This window comes from Castor canadensis, chromosome 3 (assembly GCF_047511655.1).
Source record: "Castor canadensis chromosome 3, mCasCan1.hap1v2, whole genome shotgun sequence".
Lineage (NCBI taxonomy): Eukaryota > Metazoa > Chordata > Mammalia > Rodentia > Castoridae > Castor > Castor canadensis.
Genome location: NC_133388.1, coordinates 17,094,062 through 17,109,533, shown reverse-complemented (window position 1 = coordinate 17,109,533; position 15,472 = coordinate 17,094,062). Strand labels below are relative to the sequence as shown.

General features: G+C 46.3%; 1 protein-coding gene across 2 annotated transcripts in view; it reads right to left on the bottom strand.

Annotated features, from left to right (window-relative positions):
- Window positions 1-15,472, bottom strand: part of Fbln5 (fibulin 5) — a 70,353-nt gene that overhangs the window by 50,178 nt on the left and 4,703 nt on the right. For both annotated transcript variants that reach the window (XM_020180924.2, XM_020180923.2), the window contains exons 3-4: window positions 13,324-13,375; window positions 9,622-9,876 (exon numbers count right to left, since the gene is read on the bottom strand). In XM_020180924.2, the coding sequence (XP_020036513.1) occupies window positions 9,622-9,876; window positions 13,324-13,375 (307 nt within the window). The remainder of the gene's footprint in view (window positions 1-9,621; window positions 9,877-13,323; window positions 13,376-15,472) is intronic.

Below are 15,472 nucleotides of genomic sequence, written 5' to 3'. Positions count from 1 at the left end.
CAGCTCCCACAAGCTGGAGGGAAGTGGGAGGTCAGTCCTTGACATCTTGTCTGCTGTCTGAGGCGCTCTGGAGGGAAGGAATCCTGTGAATGTCCTTTTCCTGCCAGCCCCCAAGGCGATGGCCCCAAGACCCTTCCTCAGGCATGCTCCTCCATGTCCAAGACAAACAGGACCTCAGGGTGGCTATGGACTCTGGGGGTGCCAATGGCATGGAACACAACTGAATGGTGCCCTCTAGAGTTGTGTGAGGAGCTGCCCTGACTGGTGGTGGACTCCTGAGAGCCAGTCTTATCCCTGTGTAGCAGGGAAACAAAGCCCTGGCTTCAGAATATGAAGAATACAGTCGTACCCCATTCCCCCCAGAGAGTGCCCTTAGGGGAAGACCAGTGGAAGGAAGTTTCTGCAAGTCCAGCTGACCTGTAGGTTCTTCACTGGTGTCTTTTCCCATCAGCCCTTTAGTTTTGCCCCGTGTTCAATTCCATTCAACACACTACGTGCCAATGGTGATCAGCACCATGCTCAGTGTGGGGAAGATGCAGTGACCATCTTGGTCATCATGGTCCCCTCTTGGTGCCCATTACAGTGTGAGAGGTTGGTAGGATGTGCACTTTAAATGAGGGATGAGAGACAAGGTGAGGAAAGGAGTGCAGGCTCCCCTCTCACCTGCCCAGGCTCAACAGCCCCCACACTCTCCATCTTCCATTCATTTATTGTTTCTTTTGACAATATCTCATTGAGAGTTCACTCTGTCATGCTAAGGACATATAGTGGATGGTCCAGTGCCATGTGCCCAGGTGCTTCACTTGTGCTCCTCAGTATGAACATTAAGAGCCCATAGATACCTGCTCACTCTCAGGACACATACCTGGTGCTGCAGGAAGCCCTGACCTTTCTGCCTCCAAGCTCAAGGCCCAGAGTGGCTCCTGCGGGGAAGATGTCTGAGGAGGTGCTGGCCCAGTTCACAGTCCCCAGTCACAGCCTGCTGGACCAGGGCACCATGGCATCCATGGGGCTTAAGAGTCCAGAGAGGCTATTAGCCCGTTTGAGAGGAAAACAAAAGATACCTGAGGTATTCCTGGGCACATGCTGAGAGGACCCTGGAGGTGGCTTGAGAGCCACCTCTCTGGCCTCAGCGGGGTATGATGGGAGAGAGATGGAGAGAAGTACAATGTGCATCTACAGGGGGTCTGATAGGATTATATCACCTAGTGATGCTCTAGATATCTTAGTTGTGTATGAGCACACTGCGGTACTTGAACAATGACAAAAATCACCTGAAAATGCACTTCTCAGAGCTTATCCCCATCTTAAGCCACACATGACTGTGTATCTATATGAGGTCACAAATTGAAGGGAGTTTCCTCTCCTTGTCCTTCTCCACCTGCTCTCCCTCCTCAACTGGGTAAGCAGTCAAGCACCTGCCATGTGTCTGACCCTGTGACTGGGAAGACTTCGCTAAGATGCAAAGCAGGGTTGTTGCTGTTACAATGCAAAGAGTGTGCAGGTTCAGGGAGTCAGCAGGTGGGAGAAATGGCACAATTGTTTAGGGGGTACAGCTCAGGTGATCAGACACACAGCACATCCTTTGCTAAGCCTCAAAACAATCCCACAAGATAAGAACTAGTATTCCATCCTGAACACAGGACATTCAAAGTGCCGAACGCCTGGGCCAGACGATTGTGCAGTGGTGGGTTCTGAATCTGAGTGTGAGTGAATCTACAGTCCACGCATTACACCATTGCCTGTGTTCCCTGGCACAACAAACCACTCACTCCAGGTCCTTCAAGGACTAAAGACCCTCTTTTTGTTTTCCTAGCAATCAGGAATTGTAATTGGGCCTATCAGATGAAGCTGCTGTTGGTAACATCAAAAATGACACCTAATGTACTGGCCACGTGCATATTCCCCATAAAACAAATGCCCTGCGGGATGATGGTATGTTCACTTCTTTAGTTTGTTTATTCCATAGCACAAACAACTCCTAAGTCACTGTTTCTTGCATCGCTACTGGGACGTGGCCAGGGGTTGTAGATGTCCTGAGGGTGCCAGCCACATAAGCAGAGGGGAGGCATGGAGGATACATACAGAAGCTGCTAACTTATGTTCAGAACCTACATGGGCTATCAGTTGTCAAGCTCACCAATGATAGATCCAATCCACTTACAGCTGAAAAGACATCTAAGACTGGCCTTGGCAACCAAAGAGAAGGTGTAGTCACTAGCCCCCACTTCAGCAGTTAGAGGCACTGCCTAAACCTGGCATGGTGACTGCACCCCTAGTCCAGCAACTTAAAAGGCTGAAGTGAGAAGATCACTTGAGCCCAGAAGTTCAAGCCCAGTGAGACACCATCTCTAAAAAAAAGGAAAAGGAAAAAAGAAAGCATTGCCCCTCTTCACAAAGCATCATGACATGATCTCCCACTAATTTCAAAAACATTTGGTAGGTGATACCTCAGCACTGGCCTGACAGATAACTATCACCTCCTCTCCTCCAGCAGGTACTCTCTGGAGACCTGACCATGCAATAGCCTTTGCCAGAACCATCAGAAGAAGCAGAGCGGAATGGTTCTGCTGCTAAGTCCACACTTCAGTCTCCTCTTGCAACGCCACTTGCTTCTCACACACAACTGGCTAATTCCACATGGAACACAATTAAAAGAACACGATCAGACCAAGGAACATAAGATGAGAGCCAAGAAAAACTTGTAGGTCATTGAGAAAATTGCCATGTTAGGCACAGGGGAAGTGACCTACTGCACAAAGGCACCAAGGGCTGGTCCTGTCCCGGCAGTGGAGCTCCACCCAGCATGTGAGGCCAGGCAGCTCACTGCGCCTCACCATGGACCAGTGCCAGTCACCAAAGCCAGCTGCAGCTGGAGGAGGCACTTTCTCATGAATGAAGAATTGGCATAGTCCCAGCAGAAGATGTCACTGAGTATGTGGCGGGTTTAAACACACACAAGTAGAGAAACACAGTGCCTGAGCAATCCAGATAAAAAAGAGTTAACAGAAAATCCAGACTGTCTGCACATAAAAATTATGCTCCCCAAAGACTGAGAAAATTTAGAATAGTAGAACATTCTGGAGTTGGAGGGGACCTGAGAAGTTATCTGGTCCAGGGAATTTTGTGTATATGCCATAAACCTGTCTTGCAGACAAATGAAACCCATGGACGGACCCCCTTCTCAGAACAATGCTTTTAATTGCATGAAATACAATTCATAGTGTTACAAAGGAAACCTACTTTTTTTTTTTTGAACTGGAGTTTGAACTCAGGGCTTCACACTCACAAAGCAGGTGCTCTACCACTGAGCCACACCTCCAGTCCATTTTTCTCTGGTTATTTTGGAGACTGTGTCTCATGAACCATTTGCCGAGACCAGCCTTGAACCACAGTCCTCCTGATCTCAGCCTCCCAAGTAGCTAGGATTACCGGCTTGAGCCACTGCTGCCTGGTTGAAAACGTATATTTAAAGACAGTTATGAAAACATTTTAAAACACAAGTGTGTGGTATAGGTCTATGGATTTATATATGTATATATAGATAGATAGATACATACATACACTTCTTTATTAGTGCATCATATAACAAGATTAGGTGGCAGATCTAATGTCTTCTATAATTTTGAAGCATTGATAAGCATAAATAAATATTTCAAAACAAACAGCTGCCACAGCTGTAAGTTGATGTGGAAACACCTGGCTCTCTTGTTGACACCTTCACAGATCCTGCTAGAAGTCCTGAGGCACGCTGCCAATTAGAAGGTAGTGGGAGGGCTGGCAGGGGGGTGCTCAAGTGGTAGAGTGCCTGCCTAGTAAGCATAAGGCCCTGAGTTCAAACCCCAGTGCTGCAAATAAATAAATAAGTTAGTGGGAAAAAGCCATAAAAATCCCCTGATTTAAATCTACAAACCCCAGAATAAGACCTCTAATATAACACCATCTCTTCTCATTACAGATAATAACACTTAGGCCAGAGTGGCCAAGTGACTTTTGTAATGTCACACAGCTAATAAGCAGCAAATCTGGGATCAAAGCCCAATTCTTACAGATCTTTTATCTGTTCACTTCACCACTGCGGCATGCTGCCTCAGTTGAGGTTTCAAGATAATTCCTTTTGGGTTTTTGTTTTTAAGCTAAATAATACATTCTTCTAACAGAGTCAAGGAATATGGGAATTACATTTTTTTAAAAGTTTCTGTCCAAGAATGAATGGATGGACAAAGGTGTTGCTACTCCAGGTGTGGTCCCTTGGCCAGCAGCGTTGCATTGCCCTGAAGCTTGTGAGAAATGCAGAGGCCCAGCCCAGACCTCAGAGCTGGGATCTGCCTTCCTGCTGGATGGCTTCCTGTCCTTTTCCTGCAGAGGTCTTTAGGGTAGCACTAGCTAACCCCCACTCCTGTGGCTGAAGTGTGGCAAGAACTCAGCCCTCAGCCTCTGAAAGCCCATTCAATCTAATTCCCAGAGTAAAGAACCAATAAATAGGCAGAAGAACAGGACTAGGGCTTACAGAGGGTGCAATAATGGGAGTTGGAAATGTCAAAATGGAATGATGAGGTCTGAAGTAATGAAAACAATGATTATAACTAACCTATGAAGTCTCTGTCACCAGCCAGCCTCCAGGTTAGAAAATTCACATACAATATCTCATTTAATTCTTAAACTGTTCCATGGAGCTTGGTACTGCTATCCCTGCTTACAGATGGAAACACTGAGGTTTAGGGAAGATAGCTACTTGCCCACCATCACAGACCATGATAGGGAAAGGCTGAAGCAAGACAGGTGGAGACAGCCATGAACAAATTGCTGGAACCAGTTTGAGGATATTTGAGCAACGCCAACTGTGGAGCCCCTGCCTCTGTCCTGGGTCCCATTTCCTCACTAGGTCTGCTTGGTTCCAAAGACCTCAGCACTGAGGAACTCTCCTCACACATCTTCCTGTGGTGTCAGCCTGAGGCCTGGGTTTCAAGTTACAGCCCAAGCTGGAGGCCTGGATAAATAATACTGAAAGAAGAAGAAACGTGAAGGACGCCCATTCCTGCCTAGTTTGTGCTAACCACAGGCCTGCCACACTGGGGCTGAGGTTTCTCTGTGCTCTTGGCCTTCTTCTATCCGCTCAGAACAAATGCCACACTGGGCTGGCTTCCCGTGATTTTGTTTCACAACTTAAATAAACCAAATTTTGCTGGCATCTTGAAGCAGAATCTGAGCAAAGTTTCCTCAAGGCTTCAAAGGCCTGTAAGTGGGTGTGTTCAAGCCATGTTACAGATTTTTCAAGAATTAGGCCCTCCATACATTTGCAGACTCTGTGACTCTTTCTACAGGTTATCACCATCTCAAGACCCTCCCATCTTCCTCCATGAATCTTTCACAGTGAATATTTACTGTGTGACATTCCATGCAGACCCTGGACAAAAGGTTTCCATGTCATTTATGAGACAGGAATTATAAGTCCCATTTTATACATGAAGAAGCAGAGCCCCAGATGGCACAGGAAGATGAGAATCAAGGGCTGTATGGTTTCCAAGTTCAAAGCCCCTAGAGCATCCAATCTCTGCCTTCTCTTTGTACCGTCTTAGCAACTTAGAAGCCACCTGGTATATCAGCTGTTTGTGTGGTTTCTAATCTCCCTTCCTTGAGCACAAGCCCTGGAAAGAGTCCTGTGGCCGTCCCCTTTTGTGCCTAGGCCAGAGTCTGGCACCAATGAAGCACTCTTGTGAGCATTGGTTGACTAAATCCTGGCTGGCTTTCGGGAAAAATAACTCAAGCGAAAGCCTCAGGCCAACTCCATCCATCTTCCAAAGGGATCTGTATGTATTGCTGTCTGCTTGCTTGGGTGCCCTAATCAACAACAAAATCCCAGGCCAGATGAGAGAATAAAGATACTGTTTATATTTTTAGGAATGGCTCAAAGAACTCCTGCAGTCCCTGGTATAGCATGGCTCTAATAAAACAACTTCTTGGCTTCAAAACATTTCATGAGCCATAATTATTGGTGGCATCCCTAAGTTGGTCACTGAGCCAAGTTGGATAGCCAAGCCAGGACTTGGAATATCCACCCAGAGGGCACACTGAGCCCCAAAGGGGATATGTATGTAGAAGTGAGTAGCAGCCACATTCAATGACCTGGTTCTCGGAGGCAGCGTGTCATGAAAGGAAGATTCCTGAATGCGGTCCAAATCTGGGTTGCCCTGGCCATTCAACTGCAGTTCTCTCACTCCCTGGCCTTAAGCTCAATACCATCAGTCCCACACCATCCTTTTCCCAGATGGCTATTTGGCTGGCTCAGAGCTCTCTGTGTGTGCTCGATTTTGCCTTTTATCTGGGTGTTGGTTGGTGATTCTCCCCTCCAGCAACTCTTTTTGCCCTGCCAGTTCATCATGGCTGTCTGGTTTCCCATCCAGAGAATCTGGTCCACAGATCTCCCAAGAGTCAATGATCTGGATGACAGATCCTCCTGGCTGGTGACTCAACCCGCCATGAGTCCCAGCACTCTTGTGGAGCTGAACCCTCTCCTGGACAAGCTGCTGGTTTTCTTAACACAAAACATTCTTGGCTCATGGGTTGTATTTCTTGGGTCACTAATCCCCCTGTCTGCAAAAAGTGTCCCAAGTGATTCAGCTTTACATCTAGGGGCTTGTGGACTCAAACTTTGTTCCAGAAGGAGCAGGATTTAGTCACTTTTGAAGTGGAGCTCAACACAGAGAAATCAAGAAGAAAGCTCAGAGGTGGAGACCCAGGGCTCTGCTCAGCCTAGAGGAACAGGGCACAGACTAATTTGGACACTATAGAGAAGAGACATCTTCCTTGAAAGTGGGTCCAAAACCCAGCAAAAGTAAGCCACGGGGAAAGAGGATCTCCATTTGTGTCCCCCAGGTGGACTCTCTCATGCATTATGAGAAGAAACCAGGGACTGGACAGGGCAGAAGACCAAAGATGCTCCTGTAAAATGTTTTTCCCAGAACATTAAACCAGAATTGGGTCAATTCTCTAGACCTATTACCAGTTTATAGAAAAGTAAAGAGGATGAATAGGTTATACACCACCACAAAATCCCAAATGTAGGAAATTCACCAGACAGCTCAGCATCCTCAACAAAGAAATGGCAAAGGAAACAAAAAAAGGTGGGAAGATATTTATGAGACTCAGCAACCTTGTTTGGATCTGATTTGAACAAATCAATGAAAAAAGGCATTTATGAGACCATCTGGGAAATGTGTACCTATTTAGTATTATTACTGGGCCTCTGCTGTTACTGTTGACTACTTGTTGTTTTGATGAAGAGGAAATTCCTTTGGAGATGCTGTCCTCCTTTGCTAGAGCCACCGAAGCTTCAGAAATGTCTCCCAGTTCTTGCTGACTTTCACCTGGCTCATTCATGCTTCCTTCACAGGGTCAGTGCCATGCCCCCAGAAATATCCACATTTTCCTTCTGGGGCAGTGGCAGCTCTAGACTCATCTGTTCTCTCCCTTCCTTGCTCCTCCTTTGCCATCTCACTGTCTTGCCTCCCTTTGCCTGCTCCCAGGCTCCCCTTCACTCCCATCCAGTCCCAGTTTCCAGAAGAAATATAGGGTAGAAAGAGCTATCCTTCCCATCCCTTCTCTTGCTGGACCCCCTGACACCACCTCTCCTAATGCCCAGAGGAACCTCAGTGAGGGCCAATTGAAAGCTTCTATAAATCAGGAAAGCATGGGGTGGAGTGAAGGGAAGCCAGAAAGACTCAGGACTTATGAATGCATAATACTGGACATTTTGGAAATGGATGGGCCTGGTGCCAGTCCTTGCCCGGGTTCCCGCATTGTACTCTGCTTACAAAAGGGCTGTTATGAGCAGCTCCACATCTCTGTGTGACAGGTTCGGAGCCACAAATGGTATGACGTTACAGGGACCAGGGGATGAATAGCTTTCCCAGCCCTGTCCTCATTGTCAAGGGCCATGAAATTCTGGAAGGAGGTGCAGGAGGGAGGGCCTCAAGGCAGTTCCCAGCCTTCCTACAGAAAGGGCTGGTGGGATGGCCCAAGACATCAGCCACAACGGCTTACACCATGACCACCAGAAATCCCCACTCCAAATCCTGGAGTACATCCAGTGTCACTGTACCTCTTCCTCACTGCCACATGTGTACACACAGAGGCTGGTCACTCAGTTTATCTGCCCCACACATGACATCTTGGGAGAGCAGCATCCCCCTCCCCCATTCTCCAGCTCTGCATTTTCTTTTGGGATCGTTTCTTCTCTGTATGCTTTCTACTTGGAAAACTGTAAGCAGGTAGTCAAGCCAGCTGGATTCACATCCTCCCTGGGTAATTACTAATTTGTTGGAGTCCACATTCACCTTTCCATAAGATGAAGAGACTGAAGTTAAAGATTGTTTTAAAAGTCTCTTCCAGTTACTACTGTAGGTTATAAGGAAATATGGTATTATCTTCTCCCCAAAAGCTGAGTGCATGGCTTGACTGGGTCCCATTGTCTTTCTCTTTGCTTTCTGAACCATTCAAGGTAAACCTCAACTAGCTCTCCCTCACTTCCTCAACACACCCCCCCCCCATGTCTTTGGGTTCCGATATATCCAGTTTTTCCTTGTAGCTCTGAAGGGGACTTCTTTGCATATTACCCACATGTATTCACTTCAGCATATAGAAGACATTATAAGATAATCAACAGTCTTTCTAACTGTTGGTGACAGCCCCACACTGCAGAGCCCTGCAACAACAACAAGAAAAATCTCACAAAGTCGTCTAACAGTCTCCCATATGTTGAGGCCATAGGAAGGAAATAGTAGAACTTCAATTTGTGTTTACCTTTATCACATTTGTAAAAATTTTCTATTCCTTGTATGTGATTTATATAGCAGGATATGTGTATCATTTATAAATGTGCCTGTAATGGGGATCCAGGTTCAAAAAGACTTGTCAGATGGGGTATATAATCAAAAAAAAGTTAAGCCTTCACTTTAGACCATATCCAAAAGGTGGAGATCGTTACAAGGATTTCATCTGATCATAGCCAAAGGGACCAGGGAGGATCCTAGGTAACTCTCCTCCAAGGCTACACTAGCCAATGGAACCCAATGCTGTCTAGGGCATTGGTCACACCCCTCACTAATCCCTTGAAGGATCATGGTGTATCATGTCCTCTTTTCCTCAGGGTTCCCATCATAAGAACATTGGTTCCCACTCTCTTTCCAGAACAACTCATGTCAGCCCCCGAGGCTTCCATTGTAGGAATACTCATTCCACTGAATGCATTGAAGACAGAGCTCTGGCCTTTTCTAGCTCTTTAAAGGATTCACTTACTAAGTCTAACCTGATAAATTTATTTGAGAAAGCAGGAGCTGAGTTTTAAATGTGTGAAAGGAAGGAAGGAAGGAAGGAAGGAAGGAAGGAAGGAAGGAAGGAAGGAAGGAAGGAAGTCTGGGAAATGTGAAGGAAGAAGTATGCTCAACTCCCGAGGAGCAGACAACCCAGAGATAGAGGCTGGTGGGTAAAATAAGTCCATAGTAAGTAGGTCATTGTTTCACAGTTGCATTGTATGGCAGCTGTTCCCATCTGGGGCAGACATGCTGGATTGCCTTCACCGATGCACAATGGAGAGATTGGAACAGAAGTTGGGCTACTCACCCACACACTGGTTGCCTTCATCCATCTGGTATCCAAAGCGGCAGACAAGAGGCCTGGAAATCGTGGGGTAGTTTGAAGCTGATACTGGTGGGGCAGCTGCTGGGTATGGACCTGAGTAGGGAGTCGAATAGGGATTCGAATAGGGCCCTCGATATACTGGGTTTGTTCGGGGAATGCATAAATAGCCGCCATTTTGGTTAACACACATCATGTCTCCTCGGCAGGCCTCAGGGATGGTCCGGCATTCGTCAATATCTGTAAAGACCACAGAGGAGATAAGCATTCGTGGCCCCCAACCACATTGTGCATGGTGCACGTGTAAGCAGAGCTCTGTATCAAAAGTGACATGATGGACCCCCAAACACACTTCATCAGCATCTGTTCCAGCCTTTCCCTGGCTCCTAACAGACAGATGCTCCCAAATGAAGTAACCAGGGTCACCCAAACATCAGCTATTTGCATTTCACCATCATGATTCAAACACATTATGTGGAGTCATCTAAAAGTATGAAACCAATGACTATACAGGTTTCTGTGAATGTGGTCAAAACAAATGTATTTTTTAAATCTTACATGACTACAACAAATAAAAAATACTCTCAATTTGCATAAATAGAAGCAACAGTAGAAATAAATGCATAGCCATTAAAATAAAGAGTGTTTATTTGTGGATGTAAAAACACATCATATACTCTTGTCCACACATACTATACTTGAAAACACAGAATTGCTCCCACTTCTATCCCAGATAACAGCTGGGCAGGGGAGAAAGAGATCTTTTCATCAAGAATGACAAGGTTTGCACTTTTGGGGATATACCCAAAAGACTGTTACTCCAGAGGCACCTGCACATCCATGTTTATTGCGGCACTATTCACAATAGCCAAGTTATGGAAACAGCCAAGATGCCCCAGCACTGACGAATGAATTAAGAAAATGTGGTATCTATACACAATGGAATTTTATGCAGCCATGAAGAAGAATGAAATGTTATCATTCGCTGGTAAATGGATGGAATTGGAGAACATCATTCTGAGTGAGGTTAGCCTGGCTCAAAAAACCAAAAATCGTATGTTCTCCCTCATATGTGGACATTAGATCAAGGGCAAACACAACAAGGGGATTGGACTATGAGCACATGATAAAAGCGAGAGCACACAAGGGAGGGGTGAGGATAGGTAAGACACCTAAAAAACTAGCTAGCATTTGTTGCCCTTAACGCAGAGAAACTAAAGCAGATACCTTAAAGCAACTGAGGCCAATAGGAAAAGGGGACCAGGAACTAGAGAAAAGGTTAGATCAAAAAGAATTAACCTAGAAGGTAACACACACGCACAGGAAATCAATGTGAGTCAATGCCCTGTATAGCTATCCTTATCTCAACCAGCAAAAACCCTTGTTCCTTCCTATTATTGCTTATACTCTCTCTACAACAAAATTAGAGATAAGGGCAAAATAGTTTCTGCTGGGTATTAGGGGGGGGGGAGAGGGAGGGGGGCGGAGTGGGTGGTAAGGGAGGGGGTGGGGGCGGGGGGAGAAATGAACCAAGCCTTGTATGCACATATGAATAATAAAAGAAAAATGAAAAAAAAAAAAGAATGACAAGGTTTGGCTTAGAGCTGGTTACTTGCTAAGAAGGTACAGCCTTATTTTAAAGTCAGCCCACATTGTGCCAGCAAACAGGACCACATCCAGCCATGCTGGAGCTCAGCTCATACTAGAAGGAGAGAAGTGCTCTGTCTAGAAAATCAGCCTTGCTGGGGAGGAAGCAGGGGAGGCCCCAACTCTGGCTCTCATGAGAAGCAGGCTTGGCTCCAGAAGCTAGGCCCTGCCACCCAGCCTCAGAGTCTGCTTTATGTGGAACCAGAGACTGGGGAGAGGACTGGATGCCAACAGCTTACCCACAATCTCATCTGAGAAATTCATGCCAACTCTCTGCTTGGGAAAGGAGACTGTAATGGTCTGTTCTCTAATTAAAACTAGTGAGATAGAAGAGAAGGCTGTTGCTCTCTTTGTCACTCAGCACATCCTCAAATCAAAGTGCTTCACTGTTAATCCAAGATGAGCCCAAATTTCCCAGGACAGGGTTTTACTCATCATTCTTTCAAACATCTATCTCCCCTCAGATTCTTAGCTGATGTAAGTTCAGAGAGGCCAAATGATTTGACTAAATCAAATATAATTTAAAAAGCTAATTACTTCCTCTATATGGGGTCTGGTCTCAGAGCAAGGGCTGCCTCATTGTTTTCCTGTGCCCAGTGCTCCATCCAAAACGTGCTATTCTACACTGAATTTCCTTTCCACACCTGGTCTTTGCTTAAGCTGTTCCTCCCATCTAAAGTGTCATTTCTCGGGATCTTACTCTCCTTCAGTATCCAATTCAGATGCCACCTCCGTCATCCTTGAGAGCTTGGGAGGTCTAGGAGAGGATCCTAGCTACTCACCTACCCTTGATGGAAGAATGGTCCTCCTCTATTGGGGGAGGTTATCCCCTTCAAATGAACATACAGCTGTGCACATGGAGTAATGAGGGAGGAAGGGTATGCCTGCCTAGTCAGCCAGATCAGCTGAATCAACCCTGGCCATCAATGGGGTGACAGATGGCCCTGATGTCCTCCATCATTCTTTATCAACCCTGGACATAAAGCAGCGATCTTTCTTCTTCTTTTTCAGGGTCCATTGCTTTTACTTCCACTTGGCAATGGCTTTATTCCACCAACTTGTCACAACGTGCCATGTCTAAGTCTGTCTCCCACTAGATGTATGCTAGGAGAATGCCCTCCTCAAAGTACCTCTTCCCCATCCTTGGAAGCTGTGAATGTGTTTCAGGCTACATGGTGAAGGTGGGATTCAGGTTGCTAATCAGTTGGCCTTGAGATGGGGAGTTTGCCCTGGATTATCTGGGTAGTCAGCAAAATCATGAGTCCTTAAAGGGAGAAAAGACACAAGGTGGTCAAAGAGATGCTAGATTGAGAAAGAAGGGATTCTAAGCATGAGGGGTACTTGACTCAATGTGTTGGCTGTGCTGATGGAAGAGGAGCCAACAGCCAAGGAATGAGGACAGTTTTTAGGAAGTAGGAGTGGCTATCAGTTAACAGCCAGCAAGGAGACAAGACCTCAGCCCCATAACTGCAGGAAAGAGAATTCTACTTCATGAGAAGGGACCAGTTTCCCCTCCAACCTCCAGTAAGGAATGCAGCTCTGCTGACACTGATTTTACTCTGGAAGACAGATGGGCTATAGAACTCTGTGATCATAAGTGGGTATGATGGACTGGTGAAGTGGCTCAAGTGGTAGAACACCTGCCTAGCAAGTGTAAGGCTCTGAGTTCAAACCCCAGTATGAAGAGGAGGAGGAGGAGAAGGATAATTAAGTGGGTATGATTTAAGCTACTACATTAGTGGTGACTGGTGATGGCAAACCTGGGGAACCAATACAGATGAAAAGTTCATTGAGGGTAGGGGTCAACTCTGATCCCCCCCTCACAGAGCTTAGCGCACGCACACACACACACACACACACACACACACACACACACACACACACAAAGCTGAGCAATAAAAGGGCGTAGTTTGATGTCACCAAGTTCTTCCATGGGTAAGGTGGGTTAAGCATTGAACAATATCTGAGGAAGGAATGACCCAGCAATTGGGCTGTCACCTAATGTCCCCACCCCAGTGAGTGATCAGCAGTGGCTCATACCTAAACACTGTCCCGACTGGCGATCTAGGTCAAAGCCGTTAGTGCACTGTTGCTGTAGAGAAGGAAAAAAGAAGAAACAGGCAAGGTCATTTGGCTTGCTTACTTCCTTATTACTGTGAATCTGTTATAGTGGCATTGCAGAAAGTTGGGAAATGGAATTTTTTTTAAAGGCATTCATAATACCAACACCTATATCATAGCTCCTTTTAAAATTTTTCTTCATAATCATTTTACACTTAGCATTACTTTTAAAAGTTCCTGCCCCATTGCTTCTGACTCCTACTTCTAGCAGTTGTTATTGGGTTTTTTAATGCCGTTGCTATGAAGAGCAGTGGTGATCCCATCTGACAGTCATGGTGCAGTGTGTCCCCTCTATAGCCCCTTTCTGGGAATGGTTAAGACAGCACTTAAGAACAACAGTTCTCTCTTTAGGGTCTATTTAACTTCTTCTCAGAATGCAAGATAATGCCCTGTATAGCTATCCTTATCTCAACCAGCAAAACCCCTTGTTCCTTCCTATTATTGCTTATACTCTCTCTACAACAAAATTAGAGATAAGGGCAAAATAGTTTCTGCTGGGTATTGAGGGGGGGGGAGCGGGAGGGGGTGGAGTGGGTGGTAAGGGAGGGGGTGGGGGCAGGGGGGAGAAATGAACCAAGCCTTGTATGCACATATGAATAATAAAAGAAAAATGAAAAAAAAAAAAAAAGAATGCAAGATAATTCTTTGTCCCCAATGAAATGCTTTCCTCGATTCTCAGTCCTATTGAAAAAATAAAAGCTCCATGACACATATGGTCCATTTTCTCAGAAAAGTAGGATTGACTGGGAAAATTCATTTCAATCCCAGCAAGACAATTATACAAAGGTGCTTCCAGAAAGAGACATATTTTAGCAATCCCAGAGGATTGTGGGTTTATATACAACTTGAGCTACAACTTTCTCTCCTTTAAAAAAGGAGTCTTGGGGGCAGACAATCAGAGGCCTTTTGGAAGTGCCTGGAGCCCAGTGTGAGACTGTGACTATGGGAGTTCCTGTCCCTGGCTCTCCCTCCAGCTTCAGGGTTGGGCTTCCCTGGGGCCTGGGGATGAAGGACATGGAACAGAAGAGTCAGGAGGCCATGCCCTAAAGCACAAGAGACCTGGGTTTCAGCCCTGCTCTCCAGTTCAGTGCTGGAGTGGGTCCAAGTCCACTGACCTACCTGGCTTCCAATTCTCACTCTAGCCCCTACTCACTGCACAACTTTTCTATGCCTCAGTTTCCTCATTTGTTACATGAGAATGAAAGTTCTTACTTCTAAGGGCATGCAAAGACTAAATGCATTAAAATATGCAATGTGCCTGAACCACAATGAGCACAGTCCTGTGACCACTCTCCTCTGTGGGCCTAGATGTCCTCATCTGTATGAGTCCGGGTTAGAAGACTCCAAGGTCCCCCTAAGGTCTAAATTCTTTGTTTCTTTTCTCAAGACCCTTCCCATTTCCAGTGACCTGAATATGCTTCAGAATTCTTTGTGTGTGTGTGCGCGTGTGCGTGGGCAGTGCCGGGCATTCAACCCAGGCCTTGTACAACTACTCTATCACTGAGCTACTGTTTCAAAATTCTTTACCTGAAGGAAGACAATGTCCCCTCCCTGCCCTCAGCTGCTCTGCCCTGCTCAGAGGCAGGCTCCCCCCGCATTCCTTTCCAAGCAAAGGCTCAGTGGGCCCACTCTGAGATGTCAAGAGGGACCCCTCCACTTTTCTCAAGGGCTGACACACCTGAGGCCAACCTCTTGTGGCCTCACAACATGTAGAATGCTGTAGGCTTCTCTCAGATCCTGTCCTGGGGCTAACCTCACTGTCTTTACACTCCTCTGAGGGGCCTGGGCCTCCCAAGAGTGAGAGCTGATTTACCCAACACTGCATGCTGGACTGTCAGGGTGGCCTCCCCTTCCTCCCCACCTGTTCCACTTGCGGTTGTGTATGTGGAGACATGCGCAGACCTAAGGGGCCCTATATTGTCATCACAAGGCACCATTCCCCTCAATCTACAGCACATTTCACTAGAATTTAAGATGAACTGGAGCTCTCTGAGGGACACAAAGGAGGCAGCATGAACTAAGTCTTGGGTTGGGGTCAGCTACAATCCCAGCCCTACTACTCAGAAAC